This window comes from Rhinolophus sinicus, linkage group LG01 (genome assembly GCF_036562045.2).
Source record: "Rhinolophus sinicus isolate RSC01 linkage group LG01, ASM3656204v1, whole genome shotgun sequence".
In the NCBI taxonomy this organism is placed as follows: domain Eukaryota; kingdom Metazoa; phylum Chordata; class Mammalia; order Chiroptera; family Rhinolophidae; genus Rhinolophus; species Rhinolophus sinicus.
This window is the reverse complement of record NC_133751.1, coordinates 7,136,940-7,155,926: the sequence shown is the minus strand read 5'-3', so window position 1 is coordinate 7,155,926 and position 18,987 is coordinate 7,136,940. Positions and strand designations below refer to the sequence as shown.

The following is an 18,987-nucleotide window of genomic DNA, read 5'->3' as shown; positions in this document are numbered from 1 at the left end:
TCCACGGCAAGAAAAGAGCCTCCACCAGCAAAACACAACTCACTGAAGGCTCAGGTGATGGGCAGCAGTTTCTAGCAATGAAGTATTTTTAATTAAGGTGTGTACATGGCTTTATTCGACACAATGCTACTGCACATTTAATAGACTACAGGATAGTGTAAACATACCCTTATAGGCGATGAGAAACCAAACACTCCGGGCGTCTTTCTTGCACATCCACTTTTCTGCGGCGATCTGGAACTGAACCCGCAGGATCGCTGAGTTGCCCTGTGCTCCTCCTTGCAAGTCGGTGCCCTTAAACAATACCCCCTCCTCCAGTAACCACCATTTTACCCTGTTTTTACAGGCTTTTCTAGATTCCACATACAAGTGATACCAGACAGTACTTCTCTTTCTCTGACTTTTCTCACTTAGCATAAATGTCCTCAAGGTCTACCCATGTTGTCGCGTGCCCGAGTGTTAGAAATCCTACTTTCTTATCGTGCATTTCTCACGGGGTTAGAACCCTAGAACAGATTCTCGGTCTTCATTTTTGCAGTTCCCAAGCATGTGGCTGTCAGCCATGTCCACGTGGGGAGAACACCCGGCGGAGTTGGCAGGCAAAGGGAAGATGAAACCAGCACTTACGTACTGACCCCCTGCTCTGTATCAGAGACTCTGCCAAACACTTTACATTTAACGACTCCCTTTGACCCTCGCGACATGAGTGGCATCCCTAGGAGTGGGCATGAGCACGGTTTGCCCATTCTAAGATGAGGAGCCATGGAATGTGCCCCAAGACAGTAACTGATGACATGCCAGGGCCTGTGCTGCTGTCAGTATCCCATGATGCCTTGCTCAGTGCAAGCCAGCTTTCTAATGAGCTCACTCTGGGTACTCCAAGGCCGTTTAAGTGGCCGTGTTGCTAAGAAATAACTCCTTTGCTCTCTATAACTAGAGTGAAAACATCCCCAACCATCAGAGGACACAGCTCACTTCTAAACTACAGTGGACACTCGTGGCTTTCTCCCTAAGATAAATCTGAACTGGTGGAAAAAAAAAAAAAATACGCGTAGAGAATCCTCTGTCACCATGTTACTGATTGCCTCTCCTAGCCCCAAACCTTGCTTTATTACCTTTATGGTCTCTTATAACCTGTTTTACTATAACAGAGGCATTTGACAAAATGAACATCAGATATACTATACAATCAAGCAATTCCGCAGATAAATGTCTGAGGTGTTTAAAGAAATTCAAGAGAACAAAACAAACCCATGCATTCTGACTGGCACGAAAGGTTCAGGTGTGTTGAGGAAGGTGTGGGTAAGGTGCGAGCATATCCACGGGAACAACAGAAATGTTCAAACCGTTAAAGATTTGGACTGTTGTTATCTATGAAAATTATAAAGTGTAAAGATTTCTAAAGAGGAAGTCTAATGAAAAAGAGAACTGGATCCACATATTTTTAAGGGAAACACAAACATGGACTATGTTTTCTCACCTTTCAAGAAAAGCTGGACTAAAACAACACATTTTTGCCAAAATAATAACCAATGAAGAGCCATCGTGCTTTTAAGTATGACAAGAAAAAGCTGTGAAAATCTTCAGCACAAACTCTGTGCCAACAAAACACCCTGGGCAAAAGCCAACAGCGATTTGTTTCATGGACACTCAGAGCCTGCCATTGGAACATTCGCCGTGAGGGTCCAAAAGGAAGAATCACATCCAAAGTTTAAATAATGGTGAGAGTTCAGTAATTATGAGCGCTGTACTAAGAGTTTTGCAGACATATTTCGGTGCATCCTCGCCCTGCCCTGGGGTGGCTTGCAGGTTCCTGGAGGAAAGGTCCACATCTGCATTATCCCCACTGGGCCCCTGAGCCTACTGCAGACTCCTGCACACAGCTGGTACTGGAGAGACATCAGCTGAGTGATTGAACTCAAAAAGGAAAAAAAGCATAGACTAGTACCAGCTACATAATACAGATAAGGAAACGGAGGCCTGAAGGGTTACTGATTTGCCCAGGGTGACTGATGGAGCAAAAGGCGGAGCTGGGATTCTAGCCCAGGGCAGCAATACCCAACCCCAAGACCTAACCCCCAGGTCAAATCAAGATATTCGGTCCTCACTAGTGTGAAACAAGGGAAGTGGGGAACTGGCAGTTCTGCAAATACCTCCCACCATGGACAGCCTGTCTTAGTATCTAGTCTTTCTCCTAAAAGTCTGGTATACCCCCAAAAGGTTAAGATCACCACCACTGAGAACATGCACAAGACATGGTGGGTTTGGAAAAGGGCTCCCGAGCGAGCGATTCCCCATCTCGAGCGCAGCAGAACCCCTGCCACAGCTGGGCGGCGTGTCCTCCGTGCGCCAGAGCCGGCGGTGCTCGTCACTCCCAGGGCAAGCGGCCTGGCGGTTACGTGCACTCTCACCTCCTATACCGCAAAACTCGGCACCTTTCAGGTTGACCAAGACTTAAGTGTTGTCCACTTTGAAAGAGAGCCAGACACGAAGGGCTAATTATAATGAAAATGTCATCTAAACAGAACACACTATAACCACCATAAAATGACAAACATCACGATACGTTTACACCACTTTTAAAAATCGGTTACAAACCGATTTTTTTCACATCCTAGAATGTGAAAAATTAACGTGGAGCATCTCTGGAAAACCACAGGCCACTTTATAATTCAATTCCAGGATCTAGGCGTGTAAAAGGTTAACTTAATCAGGTGCTGAATTGGGACCCAAAAAAAGCATTCGATGGAGAACTTGACAGAATAATCCTTTAGTCATGACCACCAGAGTCAAACGTTTATTCTAAACCTTAATTTAGAAGTAAGCATTAAAATGAAGCTTTCTTTAAAATTCTCTGATAATTTTCACTTTAAAAGTACCAAATTGGCCCATAAGAAAGCTCAAGCTAATTATTCCAAAGCAATCAACTTCTTAAAAACCCTTTATTTCACAATTACGCTAACATCCCACTAATTTGGGACACTTACCCATGTATTCCTTCTTTGCTCATTACCTGCGCGCACGATAAGAGCACACCAATAACACAATACAGGCATTAATATGTAAAACATCAACAAAAGCCATCTGGAAAGCTAATGAATAATCAAGGGATTTCAAATTAAACTACAGAATTTTCCCTTAGAATCTCTAGGACAACACTGTCAAGTTCAATCTATTCACTTCGCCTCCAGAATCAATTTTTCAAACTTTATGACAGGTCTAATCGCTTCCACCTGTGTCTCTCGCTTGACTCTTGACTGGCATGCTACCAGCCAGGGTGGAAATGTAGACAAAGACCCCTATTAGGATCCGGCTGTTTCTCTACTGTGAGGTCACTCAGCCATTAAATTAGTTCCAGCCCAATTTCTGTCCTCTCTGGCCTCCACTTCAGGGAGGAGGCTGTGGAGGAGAGCGAGTTAGGGGAGCAGGATCGAAGAGAAGAAAAGGGGAAAGAGATGTTGGGGACTGACCAGATACGCGCGCATGGAGGTGAAAAGCTGGGACTGGCCCCAAATTCTGAACTAAAAACACTGTCTTTCTGAAATGATGGTGGCTAGTCTCCTCGATGCAATTCCCCCCAAACTGTTTTTTTTAACTTTTTTTCCCTTTTCTTTCCCTTTGCTTGTAGAAAGTCAACTGTCTCCCACACGAGGTCTCCCCAACGATAGTGAGGTGAATCACAAAACCATGTCAGCCCTCCAGAGGGGTGGGAGGTCATGGGGCACAGACAGGCTGGCGGGGTGGAAGGTGCTGAGTGGGAGGTCACCCGACCCGAGGAGAGGAGGGGAAGCTGTCTGGGGAGCATCGGGAACCCAGATCTCACAGCTGAGGGAAGCAAATGCCCAGGCTGGGGAGTTATCCTGCGCAGGTCACAGAGCTAGTCGGTGGGCAAGTCTTCAGTTCCAGCATTTTCCCTACCAGACTGTGGGCTTTATGGCATTAGGAACAACGCCTGACACATAGCAACTGCTCAGAAAACATTCCCTGACCAGTCTGCTTCTCTCCCTCATCCTTTATCTGTGGGGCCCACTTCTCTGTGCCCTCACTCCCAGCGCTCAGACCTGAAAGGGTGCATGGAACTGCATGGACGGCACGTGCATGGGGGTTCGCTTCTTCCATTGCGAGGGGAGGCAAGGGGAGTCCCCTCTCCCTCATTCTCTCTCCACTGCCTAAGCCCATGCCTAGTATACAGGAGGCACTCCATCAGTGCTTATTCCATGAGTGATGAAGGCAAATGTAAGCCTCAAACATCAAGGGACTTAAACAACGGTAAGGAAATAAACTTACTAGGCAAGGAAATATAAATTATTCCTTACAAACAAAAAACAAAGAAACAAAAACCAAGCCAGTGTACTCAGCATGACAAGTGTGCGGAGGAAACCAACATGAGGAAGTTTGTGGTCACCTGGCTCACCGCACACTCTGGCTTTACGGTACCCGACAGAGACTTGGTATCAGTCATCAAAAAAGATACAATTAGCCAAATAAAAGACGGTTCCAGAACCATGACAGTGACTCAGTTACCGCCCAGCTCTTGTGCTGTGGTCCAGCATGCAGCGGAGGGTCCAGCATCGCTTAGCAGGAAGTTACACAGAATGTACAGCGCTGCCGCCAGCCTCACAGCAGTGAGCACTGAGAGCGGCCTTTCCAGCAGTGGCGACGCCCACCCACACCCGCCATCTAGCGCCCACCACCACCGACAGCTCACATGTACAGAAGGCTTCCTGGGTCTGCAGCTGGAGGACGTGACCATGGGACAGAGTGAAGTTCACTGGTTCAGACACAGCACTGAGTCCATGCCCTTGGGACTCCAGCCGACCAGCTGAGCTAACAGGTCACAGGGAAACCTACCAGGAAAATGCACAGAAAGAAAACGAAAGGCATCTAAAGTCGACCAAAATCAGCACCGCATCCAAAAGGCAGTACCCTGACAATCGAGTGGACAATGCATTTCATGGTCAGAAATATATGTGAGAGAAAATGATGGGAGCAGGGGATACAGGTGAAAGTACCTCTTCAACCAGACAGGGTGACAGTAACAGCCCAGACAGACTATGAGGGGAACATGATTCACTTACATGGTTTTCACTTTTTACTGTTGGAGGTGGGGACCCACGGGCCCTTCAAGTGCCATGATTTAGTTATCAGCAAGCAACTCCCAACTTTCCCTCTGCGGCTTGCTCTCCCCAGAGCTCTTTCCCTTCTAAGGAAGCACTAACATCGCTTTCCCATTCACAGGGTGGGGGCCGGAGGGGAAGGCGGTGCTGCTTCATGGCTTTACCACCAGCCGCTCTCACACCCAGAGACCCAACAAAAGCTTGCAATGTCTACCTCAGTGCCAGCGTAGCTTAGCTGGCTTTGCATTTATAGAAGAAGATATGATATCCTCCAAAATATGTGTCGGGACAGAAATTTCCAAATCCTCCCCGATTTACTGTAACATAAGAAAAACCCCTCCAAGGACATTGGGCAAGTAGTAAAACAAAATCAGTGTTACCAGTCAAATAATTATTTCCACCTATGGTTTTAAATCCTGTAGACATTGGGGCTCTCAAACTGTGTACACTACGAAAAGGCCTCCAGCTCCTTTTTTTCAGCAGTCTGACAAATAGAAAGTACATGTTGTGACAAAGACATCCAATTGTCCTGTACTAGCTATCTAATATCCTCCTCAGTACGCGGGATTCATGGATGCCGAGTATGATGACCTCATTGATTTCCGAGCCTTCTTGGTGGGTAGACATGGTCACACGACTAGGTCCTGGCCCGGATACAAATAACAATGTCCTCAGCAACTTCTGGAAAACTCTGTCCCGACAAAATCTTTGATGGTTATTCACATGGAACCATCAGAAAGAGTCCATCAAGAATGGAGGTATGTCTTTCTTTACCCCCTCCACCTGCTTACGGGCTAAAACGAGAGCATAAATGCTTGAGTCACCTCTTGGACCACCTGTGGATGGTGGCAGAGGAACTCAAGTGGGTCCTTGACACTGTGGGACACACACTGGCCTGGACCACCCATCTCAGTCCCTGTCATGTACAAGAGAGAAAAATCTCCTTTACAGGAGAGAAATACGCTTTCCTGATGTTTAAGCCCCTTTAAGCTGAGGGCGTCTGTCTCACACAGCCGAACCTAAGCGTAACTGACGTGGAAACTGGTGCCTGAATGGGCTGTGCTAAGGTTTAGATCTTGTGCACAAGGATCTTCAGGCCACAAGAAACAAGGCCTCAAAATGCAGGGGGGTCTGGGGGGGGGCAGCTGGCGAGGACACAGGTCTCCAGGTTCACCACTGACAACCGCTGTCACACAGCCTGGCCCGTAGCTTGGGAGAGAAACCAGGTGTCTGATAGAAGCTGTATCCCTGCAGGAAACAGCTCTGAAAATTCAAAATGTTAGTCCTTCTTGACGCTCTACGCAAAGTTCAATGAAAGAGAAACCATCTCCGCCAGAGCTAACCAGTCCTAAGTGGAAAAGAATACAGATTTGATAAGCGAGGGGCCCTGTCAGCAACTGGCATCTAAGTCGATTAACCTGGAATACGGTATTGGAGAAGAGCTGCGCCACCAGAAAAGATGAACAACTGGGCGCTGGAGACATGAAGCCTGAAATATCACCGGAGGCAGCAAGGATAAAACCGAAGCTGCCCTTCTTGGGCACATCGTGAGAAGGCAGGGTTCTTTGGAAAAAATAATAATGCTGGGAAAAATAGAAGGCAGCAGGAAAAGAGGAAGACCAAATGTGAGATGGAGTGACTCCATGAAAGAACGCATGTGCATGAGTCCACAGGAGCCGAGCGGGCTGTGGAGGGCGGGACATCGTGCACGTCAATCATTCGCCGAGTCACCAGGAGTGGGAGCCAACTCCACTGCACGTAACACACAGGTACTTTCCCCTCCTTTCTTAGAAGGAGAACTCCCAGTGTTTAGCTGGTACAGGTCCTCAGGGCACGGGGGTGGGAGCTGGCGGGGGGAGGATAAAGGATTTTAGACACCTTACAGTTAAGATCTATACCTCATTTAAATTTCACTTCTATTCCAGTCCATTAGGAAAGAGCCATTCGGTTGCCACAGAAACGACAGATGTAAAGAGAGAAACAAGCATGGAGCAAACCCGGTCCATGGTTTGGAAAATTCTTCTTGCTTCGCCGCGTTGGCCCACTGATGTGTTGTACCCTCTAATGATTATCAACATTGCGAAACAGGAACAATTCCGCACACGGGTGTGATGACAGAGCTTGACTCTGTCCCAGTGATGACCCTAGGCACTGAGAGACGATGTGTGAAATGAGTCAGTACAAGGAAAGTCCATAAAAGCGTGTCTGGAAGATAAAAGCTTTCAATACACGCTAGCTACTATTATTACCATCACAATGCTCTGTGTTTCCATAAGGATAGCTTATGTAGGACCAACTAGAATATTAGCTGGAGAAACGGTTTCGGTCTTACTCTTAGAAATAAGCCATATGTTTCATTTATCTACCTCATGGTCCCTTTCTGGACAATTTTGGGTCATTTTGGCATCAAAGTGACCTCTTTACATTCCTTCTCCTAAAAAAGGCTACGGTCTCCCTCTCCCCCAAGACTTCTCAGTAGGTTGCAGTGAGAGCTTTACCTCTCAGCCTTAGAAAGGAAGCGACGTGCGCAGTGGGAGAACAACTATTTATTCAATATGTGCTGTGTGCCACACAGAGGGGTTCATCGTTAACCATCGAAGCCACTGCACTCTCTGCGCTCTGCAGAGACCACACAAGAAGACAAACAGAAAAGAGTCCCAAACTCCCTCGGAAAAGTTAAAATATTTTTCTCTTTTGTATAAGAGAAACTCTTCATCCTACAGAAGGTTCCGACCCCACTATGGTCAAGCTCAACTGTACACTTTTACAGACCCAAGTTGCTTAAGACAGAATTTTATTTCTTAAAAGAAGTTCCATATCAAAAAGGAGCTGACTGATACTCAAGGGTACTAAAGCAGTGTGTTTACACGGCGCTGTTTTCCGTCCTAAACACAGGCTCCCCAGGGTGTAAGGACACCCAGCTATCCCCTCCGGCGGGGCACTCACACACCTCTCAGTAACGCACTGCCCACCACCCAAGCTCAGAGCCACAGTTCCAATGTTTCAAAATTGGCCAACATCAAATAGTCTTTACTTCGGACCACGGAAATAGCAACCATGTCTGGAAGTGCCAATGTTTTTCTATCTGAATTTCGTGTCCCCAGATCTTGTGTTAAATGCCGTGCCTTGATTTTTTCATTTAGAAAATGTCATTTTAATGGGGTCGCCCTTCGATATAACAGTGTTCACTCGAGTAACAAAACACTATCACAGGGTTTGTACCAGCAAGAAATGACTGTTCTATCTATAAGAACAGGCTTTTTCCTTCTTCTCTATTGGAAAGTGGGGGACTGGCAAGGAGAGGTGTGGAGGCAGGAGAGGTGGGAACACCGAGGGGGAAAGAGTACCTATGACAACACAAAAGCACTTACCACAGTTTATAGCCCCCTTCCTACTCCAGTCCACTGCTCTGCCAACTCTCCCACACAAATGCTTTTGCTACATCCTATACACACTGAAAGTGCCATTTCCATGACTTTCAGTAGGAGAGTCAAGAAATCCTCAAGTTATCTCACCATTTTATATTAACATACTATTAAATTCCAGAAATTAAAAAGAAGAAAGGTCAAAATATTTCCATATGTTGAGTTATGCATCTACTTGTTCAGTCCCATGAGTAAAAGTGCCTAGAAACTGTAAGTCCAAGTTTTGGGGAGTAACGTTACATTCCTTACATCTTAGTCCCATGTTGAGGGAAGATGCTTTTCATACTCACTCCCTCTGTACCTCTACTTTTTAGACTATCTCAACATAAGAGTGTTAATTAATACTGACTAATTTGGGAGTTAAAAAATTTCTTCCATCTGTTTTCCATTTTTTAACCTTTAATCAAAGCCCAGGCAACAGAAGGAATAAAAAGGAAAAATTACAACAAGAATAAGTTTTCAACATCCAAATGGGATTACAGATGCTCAAAAAATGTACTGGATAGGAACACACCAAAACAGGTTTTCAAAGCACAAAGCTCCAACTTATTTCCACATAACACAGCTCACATGCTGTTCAGATTTGCTCTCCTGATGCCCCTGCACAATAGCTTAAATGAAATATTTAACACTGGTTCTAACCACATGAAAAAAAAAGTGACAGCTGGAACAACAACGCCACCTGGTAAACGTGGGTTTTCCCCATAACGTTCTTTTTGCCGAGGACATTCTGAAAGGACTGATTAAAAAAAGCGACAGGCACAAAAACTGCCCATTCTTTAAAACACAAATCTTTGATCAAAGAACTTCATTTCTTTCTCTTCCGACATCTTACCTCTTCCAGGAAGGGGTACTCCTACCTTGCTAGTGCGTGTAAGAGCTCTTACGCTGTACGGCCTGCCCTTCTCCCCAGCACTGGTCAGAGAGAACCTTCAAGATAACTGGGCTCCTCCGAGGAGGTCCAGAGCTTACCCATCCAGAAGGTTCATGGTGGTCGATGCCACTTCAGCAAACAGCAGTACTTTTCCAAGTTGCCTTGTCTGCAAATTTTGCCGGTAGATCTCTAAGTCGAAATTTTCTGACGAGAAGGCGTCCGGGTCAGTCACCACAGGTACTGCAGTTGGGGTGATTTCCATTTCAGACGTGTAGGATGGAACAAACTTCAGGGAGAGCTTGCTGGATTTTAGTATTCCTTCAGGACCCACATGTTTCCCCAGCCACTGCATAAGAGGATCCCGGATTTCCTGTGTCATAAAGAAAGACATGGAAAGGCCGTAATTTGGCATTACGTAGATGATGGTAGCTTCTCCTTAAAATGCCAGTTAGGTAATATAAGTACCTCATAATTCATGACCAATAAAAGCCAGATTAACGCAGTCCAAACATTGAAACTACTACACAGTAGACAACAGTATGCTAAGCATGCTGATACTATAAAAATAAACTGCAGAAACCAGGATCCAAGGAAATAAGTAGAGCTCATTTTACTTTCTATCCTACATTAGAGCCTAAATTCTCAAAAGTGCCTTCCAGCTCAAGTATTCACTAGTAATTCTCCAGTCCTCTGAGTATTTTACAGAAAACTTGTATCTTTATACTTTTGCCCCACAAGGAAATTCACTGTCCTATCTGGAAGGAAAAAAGAAAACCCAGGTGAAAGCATTCACGGAAGACAAAGCACGAAGATAGCAGAGCATTTGTCCTCAGCCTCGGGAGGTCCTCCACCTCCTCTGTCAAGACCAGTTGGTCACCACAAGCCACTGACTGGCCACCAACAAGGGAGAAACATGTTTTCACTCAGGGAAAGTAATGGGGTGCCCAAAAGCTGTGCTCTCTGTGCCCCCATTGAGGGACCAGGTAGGGGAGGCAGAATCTACGCAGCACCCAGAACACATTCGCTATTCTGCCCCTGAAACTACAAGGAATCAGAGCCTCCCGGGAGGCAGCAACTTCCTGCCAGACCCCAGGGGCTCAGAGGCACCCCTGGGGTGGGACATTAGTGAACCCCAGGGTTAGGGGGGAGTCCCCCTCCCAGGAGGCCTGCACAGACCTACTAACACCTGTCAGTTATCGTCAAGCAAACGCCAGGCCTTTCAAAGGAGAAAACCATCCCTCTGTTAAGATCAGGGCTAAGTCCCAAAGCTCCGCTTGGCTACAGAGAAGCAGCTTCAAAGATAAAACTCTATTCAACTAAATTCAATGAATGAAACTTTAAAACTCATTTTCATTTTGCAGAAAACAGAGAAGACAAAGGAACCAGTTAAATGACTTCAGAAGGAAGAAATTAGAAGAAATCCAGAAAGTGACACACTTTACAAAACAGGAATCTTCAACAAGCCAATGTTATGGGCGGGAATGACCTGATCGAGACGAGAAGGGGCTTTTAAAGATATAATCAAACACAATGACTGCTGCTTCATTAGATTCTGGTTTGAACAAACTTGTTGGAAAAGATATTTTGAGACAATTAGGAAATTTGAATATGGACAATATGTATTAGATAACAAAAAAGAACTGTCAGTTTTAGAAAATGGTACTGTGGTGATATAGGAAATCGTCCTTCATGTCAGAAATGTACACATGTCATGGTATCTGTCATTACACCCACAGTAGAGGAGCAAGTACGTCAAAATGCTGACGATCGTTGAATTTACATAATGGGTATTTGGGTACATGCAACACTATTCTCTCTAGTCTTCTAAATGTTTGAAAACTGTCATAATTAAAGTGGAAAAAAAAAAAACCCTAACCGTAAAATAAACATCAGCTATTATAAAATAACAGAGTCAACTAAAACATGTTGGCAATGCCTTCATTCGCAAAGCTTACGGAACGCCCCTCGTACAGCGGGTGTTCTCGGGGGCGCAGAGGGTGCAGCAATGGACACAGGGGCTGGGGTCCCTGCCCACAGAGCGTTCATGGTTCAGTGTGGGTGTCAGAGGATAAAACATCCTCAGCACAAGACTCAGAATGTTAGGCAGGCCTAAGTGCCCAGGAGAAAACTACTAGGCAGAGGACAGGGGTGAGAAGTGCTGGAGGCAAGTCATTTTGGGGTGGGGGAGAGGGGGCACCCATGGAGGAGTGACGTTTAAGGAGAGACTTGGAGGAAAGAAGGGAGGGCGTGCAGGAATACAATTTTATAATCATGTCATTTGAATTTATTTACACAGAGGGATTTATGGATTAATGACATAGAGCCAGGGACGTAGAGCGAGCAGGGGAGGACGAGCAATTGCTGGGGGGGGGGGGAGCGATGCTCACACCAGCAGAGCCCCCAGGGCCACAGTGAGAACTGGGGCTTTCACACCAGGACAGGAGGGAGCCCTGGAGGGTTTCCGGGAGCAGAGTGAGGGGACCTAAGTCCATGACAGCAGGGTCACTCCACACTGAGGGCCGGGTGGAGAGCAGACGGAGGGAGCAAACAAGTGGAAGCTGAGACCACTTATGAAGACACATAAATTGCCCGGGAGGCAGGCGACAGGGCCTGTACCACGTGACAGCGGGCCCGGTGAGAAGGGATGGGGTTCTGCATATGTACCCGGAAGCAGACGCTGTAAGATGTGCTGACAGATCATACCAGGGGTGTCAGAGGAGGGGAGGAACCACAAACAACCCCGAGATTTGTGGCCTAAGCACCTGAAGGTTGGGGCTGCTGCTGGAAATACCGAGGGAGGAGCAGGTTTGGAGAGGAAGAGCAACGAGGGTTAGCGGACGTCGGGAGTGCAGGGGTCACGTCCATGTACAGATATGAATTTGGGGATCACCAGATGACAGGTGATCATCTGAAGCCAGGAGACAGGCTGAGAGCGAGGAGGGAGTGACAGATGATGAAGGGAAAGGTGGTGTTGGTTTTCTGGGGCTGCCACAGCCAAATGCTACAAACTATGTGGCTTAGAACAACACAACCGTATTCTCCCAGTTCTGGAGGCCAGAGGTCAGGGGTCACGGTGCCATCAGGGCCACACGCACTTTTATGGTGCTCTAAGCCTCTCACCCAGCTTCTGGTGTTGCCGGCATCTCTTGGCCACCATCGTCACACAGCCTTCTTCCCTCTGTGTATCTACGTCTTTTGTCCTCTGCTTAGGACACCAGTCACACTGGATCGGGGCCCACCCTAATGACCTCATGCTAACTTGATCATCTGCAAAGACCCAATTTCCAAATAAAGCCACATTCACAGGTTCCGGGGCTTAGGACTTCAACATATCTTTCTGGGGGACACAATTCATCCCACAACAGGGATCAATGCTTAGGTGTCAGGCAGATGAGGAAGAGTCTGCAAAGGAGACTGAGAAGGCAGAAAGGAAATCGTGCATGTGTAGGTGTGTAAGGTGGGGGAGTGACCTAGGAGTCACGCGCCGTGCAGTCCTGCGGGCACGAGAAGGCAGGAAAATGACGACCGGGCAGTCAAAAGAGGCTTGACGGGAATGGTGGATGGAGAGAACGTGCAGACCCAAGGACAAAACGCTGTTAAGGAGTTGCCTCTAAAGAGAAAAAAAGAATGGGCAGTGTGCTAGAGGGAGAAATGGAGCCAAAACAGTTTGGTTTGGTCTGGTCTGGTTTGGTTTGGTGAAATAACAACATGTCTTTCTGTTATATGAATGGTCCTATCGAGAAAAAAACAAGAGGAGAACAGGTGAGGGTGGGACCTACGCTCAAGCAGAGCCATCGGCCGAGGGAGCCGCGCTGCTCCCCCACCGGGATGGCCAGGGCTCCCGTGCCCTCTGGGACACCCCGCGCTGCTCCACCATCGGGATGGCCAGGGCTCCCGTGCCCTCTGGGACACCCCGCGCTGCTTCCCCACTGGGTCACAGCTCTCTCTTGCCCCTTGCTGGCCGCACAGCCCTCCAGGACAGCCCTGGGCACTGACCTACGCGGCCACCACCCTGCTCCAAGGCCGCGTGGCAGGGGGAGTCCTGGTGCTGGGGGCTGATGACATCATCTTCTGATTCCTTCTATTTTCTCAATAGACAGGAAGCAAGATTGTTAGCTAAGAACGAAAAAGGAGGAAGGAGGTGTTGGAGGTTTGGGAAGGGAAAGTGAGAAAATGAAGGAAGCAGGGAAAATAGTATGAGGACCAGGAAGCATTCAGGGTCCACCTAAGCTTAGAGATTCTGAAGTTAGATAAGCAGTTGGCACAGTTTTGTGTTTTTGTGCAGCCACGCTCAGCGACGCAGCTCTGCAGCATGGGTCCGGAGAAGGCAGAGGTGTGTAAATAAAGCAGCGATGTGACTGACCCACTCCACACGAGGCACTGACGGAGACAGAAATAAAGGGACGGTCCTGGCCTAAGAGCCCAGCCCGGTGGGGAGAAGAGTGAGGGCAGCACCTCTGACAAAACAGGGTGGGACAAGGCCAGAGGGAGGAGCCAAGTGCCACTTGAGGAGTGCACAACAGGAGGTGATCCTGCCTGAACAGCCACCAGAAAAGACATCGGAGGAGGTCAAACTGACATGAGCTACCACAAGCTATGCTGTATCCTGCACACGTGCTAACTTTCCATCTTTGCACAAAAAACTAAGATGAATTTTCAATGGAATAGTCCCTGTTCATGGTTATTTCTTGGCTATGCACTCTCCTAGAGGTTAAGAACACAGAATTAGTAAGTAACACACAAAGGTAATGGGCTGAGTGTTGCTGCCCCCCCTCCACAAATTCATATGTTGAAATCCTAATCCCCAAGGTGATGGCATTTGGAGTTGGGGCCTTTGGGAGCGGATTAGATCATGAGGGTGGGGCCCTCGTGAAGGAGCCTGGTGCCTTCACAAAGCCACCCAGAACGCTCCCTTGCCCTCTTGCCGAGGACACAACAGAAAGACGGCCATCTATTCCCCAGTAGAGGACCCTCACCAGAACCAACGATGCTGGCTTCCTGATTGCGGACTTCCAGGCTCCAGAAGTGTGAGAAGTAAGTGTCTGTTGTTCATAAGCTGCCCCGGTCTGTGCTAGTCTGTTGTAGCAGTCTGAATTGACAATGACACCCCCAAACCTCAAATCTGGCCGTTAGTTATAACCACCTCTGCTCCTTAAACTTTGGTCAACACCCTCCAGGCATAGAGGTAACAGATATGAATTCCTTTCATCACATTTCCCAGGACGGCTGGATGTCACAAGAAGCTTCTCAACTGCAGTTTTCATTAACGCAAGCAGAGAGTTAAGTGGTTATTCAGCAGGGGTAGGCAATGTAAATGAATCCCCCATTCAAAGCCAGTGAAAACCAGGATGAAGCCAAAAGGACACAGCTAGCACTCGGTGGGAATTCCAAACCCGAATAAAGCAGGGACTCTCCTCTGGAGTGAATTATCCAACGGGCCATGCGCAAGTCATTCATCTAAGAAATATGTATGGAGCATTTCCTGTGTCTCAGAAAGAGTGCCACAGTGGGAAGAGAGGAGGAAACACCAACATACATACACCCAACTACAAGAGTACGACAAGTGCTAAGAGAATTCACTCAAAAAATTCACATATACACTTCCCTTCGGCGAAGAGGGTCAACCCGACTCGCCAAAGTTAATCACCCATCCTTACTGGCATACAAGTTGGGAGCCAGATTCTCAAGGAATTACATTATCTCTGCTATGTCTATTAATTACTAAAGTGATACTCCCAATTATTTGTTTTAGAAAACAATACTTAGCGATGCACAAATATGCAAAATAAATTAAAATTGACGAAAGCAAGGCACACGTTTTCTTTTTTTTCTTATACATCTTTCAAGACTTACTCAAAGCCAAAAAGTTACTCAGAACAAACAGAAACTGAAAGATATAAGATAAGACCTGGAGGGGCCAGCCCGGTGGCTCAGGCGGTTAGAGCTCCATGCTCCTAACTCCAAAGGCTGCTGGTTCAATTCCTACATGGGCCAGTGGGCTCTCAACCACAAGGTTGCTGGTTCAATTCCTCGAGTCCCGCAAGGGATGGTGGGCTCCGCCCCCTGCAACTAAGATTGAACACAGCACCTTGAGCTGAGCTGCCTCCCGGATGGCTCAGTTGGTTGGAGCACAGGCTCTCAACCACAAGGTTGCCGGTTCGATTCCTCGACTCCCAGAAGGGATGGTGGGCAGCGCCCCCTGCAACTAAAATTGAACACGGCACCTTGAGCTGAGCTGCTGCTGAGCTCCCCAATGGCTCAGTTGGTTGGAGCGTGTCCTCTCATCCACGAGGTTGCCGGTTCGACTCCCACAAGGGATGGTGGGCTGCGACCCCTGCAACTAGCAACGGCAACTGGACCTGGAGCTGAGCTGCGCCCTCCATAACTAAGATTGAAAGGACAACAACTTGACTTGGGAGAAAAAAAAAAAATCGTGGAAGTACACACTGTTCCTCAATAAAGTCCTGTTCCCCTTCCCCAATTAAAAAAAAAAAAAAAGAAGATAAGACCTGGAATCTCTTAAGAAATATACCCATATACTATACATAATTTCCCTAACTATTTATATTCACTATAGTCAAATGCAACTTTAAGCCATCAAGTAAAACTGAGTACACAGGGGAAGTATTTAGGCTCTCCCACCTCCATTACCCCTGGACAAGAGAATAAAATTATGTTTGCAAGCAATAGCAGAATTCCTACCTGTTTGATGCAAATCTGCCTGATACGTCCTCTCAAATGCACTCAAGGTACAACAATGACTTAAGAGCCACACCAGTAGCTGATGTCACATGTAGGGAAAAGGAACAAGTCATGATTCTTGGGTTAACTCTACTAATGACCACTAAGGGAGTGTAGAAATGCTCTTGAAGAAAAAAGTTTGCATTACATCTATCAAGGCAAATGGGGCTGCCATAAGGAGTATTACCCAACCCCCCGCCCCAAATCTACCTAAGTCTTTGAACCCAACTACCAGAACATAGCTGAAATGTCATTTCTTTAGGGCAGACTTCTCTGACCCACAGCCTGTCCCAGTCTGGGTTGAACTCTCTTTCATAAACTCTTAATGACTTTATAGCACTTATCAAATTGTAATTCTGTAATGTGTTTAACCATTTATCCAATGGCCCCACTATCTTGCTACAATGCAAGCCCCATGCAGTCAGCGAATGCATGTTCCTGTCTTGTTCCCAACTGTACCCATGGCACCAGCTGCCAGGTCTGGCAAATAGTGCATGATTAATAAGCATTCACCATATAAATGCATGTCAAATTCTTTACCAAGAAAACTCCACAAGTAACATATGTATATGTATGTATGCATATCAAGAGGTAAAGCCCCCCAAAATGCCAACAATAAGAGATGGTCTTGATATGGATACATAAGCATCAAAAAGAAATCTGAAATCTTTGAAGTCAAATCAGTCTTCCTGAAAACAAATCAACTGCTATCAAATTCCACCCCAATGAAATTCATAAAAACCTTCTAATTAATGTTGTTTTTTTAACATTTGAACTTCAAGAATTTAGTATTTACCTTTCTCTAAGATTTCAGGCTAATTAAGTACAATTTAGGTGGAACCAAAAACTGAGTGTTTTATAGTCACATAGCCTTTCTGACTTAGCCACAGCACTAGGGAAACACTAGTCATTCTCAAGAAAGGTGACTGTCCCTTTGTTTCTTATTGGGACATGTTGCACACAACATGAAAACCCCAAGGAATCTACTAAAAAAGTACCAGGACTAGTAAGTGAGTTTTGCAAGGTTGCAAACTACAAGGTCAATATACAAAAATTGGGTGTATTTCTATATACACAAAAATTGGTGTATTTCTATATACCACCCATGAATATTTGGAGTCTGAATTATTTGAAAATACCATTTTAATAGATCTGAAACACTTAGGAATAAATTAAACAAAACATGTACACTGAAAACTACAAAACACTACTGAATTAAAAATTAAAGAAGCCCTAAATAATTGAAGAGATATACCATGTTCATGGATCAGAAGACCAAATACTGTCAAGATGTCAATTCTTCTCCAAATTGGGAGTCAATGCAATCCCAATCAAAATCCTAGCAGGCTTTTTTTTTTTTTTTTTTTTTTTTTTTTGGTAGAAATTGATAAGCTGATTCTAAAACTCATACAGTAATAGAAAAGACCTAGAATGACCAAAACAATTTTGGGAAGAAAAAAGTTGGAAGACTTACATTACCTGATTTCAAGACTTATTATAAAACTGCAATAATCGACAGTATGGTACTGGCATACACACGAATAGATTACTGAAATAGAATAATGCCCACAAATAGGCCCACACATATATGTCCCACTGATTTTCAACAAAAGTGCCAAGGTAATTCACTTGCAAAGAGGATCATCTTTTCAATACATAGTGCTGAAACAATTGCACGTTCATATGCAAAAAAAACCACAACAAAAAACAACCCTTCACCCTTACTTTGAAAGTATATAAAAATTAACTTGAAATGAATCATAGACCTAAATGTAAAACTATGAAACTTCAAAAATAAAATGTTGGAGAAAAACTTTCTGACCTTGGAATAAAGCTTTTCTCAGTTAGAATAAAAAGAGTATGAACCATAAAAGAAAAAAATGATAAACTGAACCTCAAAAAAAACTTAAGAACTGCTACTCTTCAAGAGATAATGTTAAGAAAAATGAAAAGATAAACAATAGAGTGAGAGAAACTGCTCTCAGCACACTCATATCTAACAAAGGACTTGTATCCAGAATATAAAAAGAATTCTTAAAACAGAATTATAAGAAAACAAACAATTCAACTGTCTGTTTGAAAAGGTTTGAACAGACACTACCCAAATGAAAACATCAGAAAATACTCAGCGTCATTTGTCACCAGGGAAACACAAATTAAAATGATGATGAGATACCACTACACGCCTGCTAAAATTTTGATTTCTGACAATATCTAGTGTTGGCAAATAATGTGACGTAACTAGAACTCTTGGTGGGGATATAAAAATGGTACAATAATTTTGGAAAACTGGCAGTTTCTTATCAAATTAAACATACACTTGCCATATGATCCAGAAATTCTATTCCTAGATATTTATTCGAGCAAAATAAAAACACACGTCCACACAAAGACTTGTACATGAATGGTCATAGCAACTTTACTCATAATAGCCAAAAAACAAAAGCAAACCGCCCAAATGTCCACTAACAGGTGAGTGGATAAATATGTATGGCATGTCCACACAATGGGACAGGATTCAGGAATAAAAAGGAATGAATGACTCATACTGTGTTTCCCCGAAAATAAGACCCAGCCAATTAGCTCTAATGTATCTTTTGGAGCAAAAATTAATATAAGGCCCGGTATTGTATTATATTATTATATTATATTATATTATATTATATTATATTATATTATATAATACAGGGTCTTATAGTAAAATAAGACCAGGTCTTATATTAATTTTTGCTCCAAAAGACACATTAGAGCTGATTGTCCAGCTAGGTCTTATTTTCGGGGAAACACAGTATATGCAACAACATGGATGAATCTCAAAAACACAATACTG

At 45.2% G+C, this 18,987-nt stretch overlaps 1 protein-coding gene across 7 annotated transcripts in view; it reads right to left on the bottom strand.

The window, feature by feature from the left end:
- HLCS (holocarboxylase synthetase) overlaps positions 1-18,987 on the bottom strand; it is a 193,770-nt gene that overhangs the window by 120,398 nt on the left and 54,385 nt on the right. For all 7 annotated transcript variants that reach the window (XM_019730302.2, XM_019730301.2, XM_074325502.1 and 4 more), the window contains exon 6: positions 9,515-9,786. In XM_019730302.2, the coding sequence (XP_019585861.2) occupies positions 9,515-9,786 (272 nt within the window). The remainder of the gene's footprint in view (positions 1-9,514; positions 9,787-18,987) is intronic.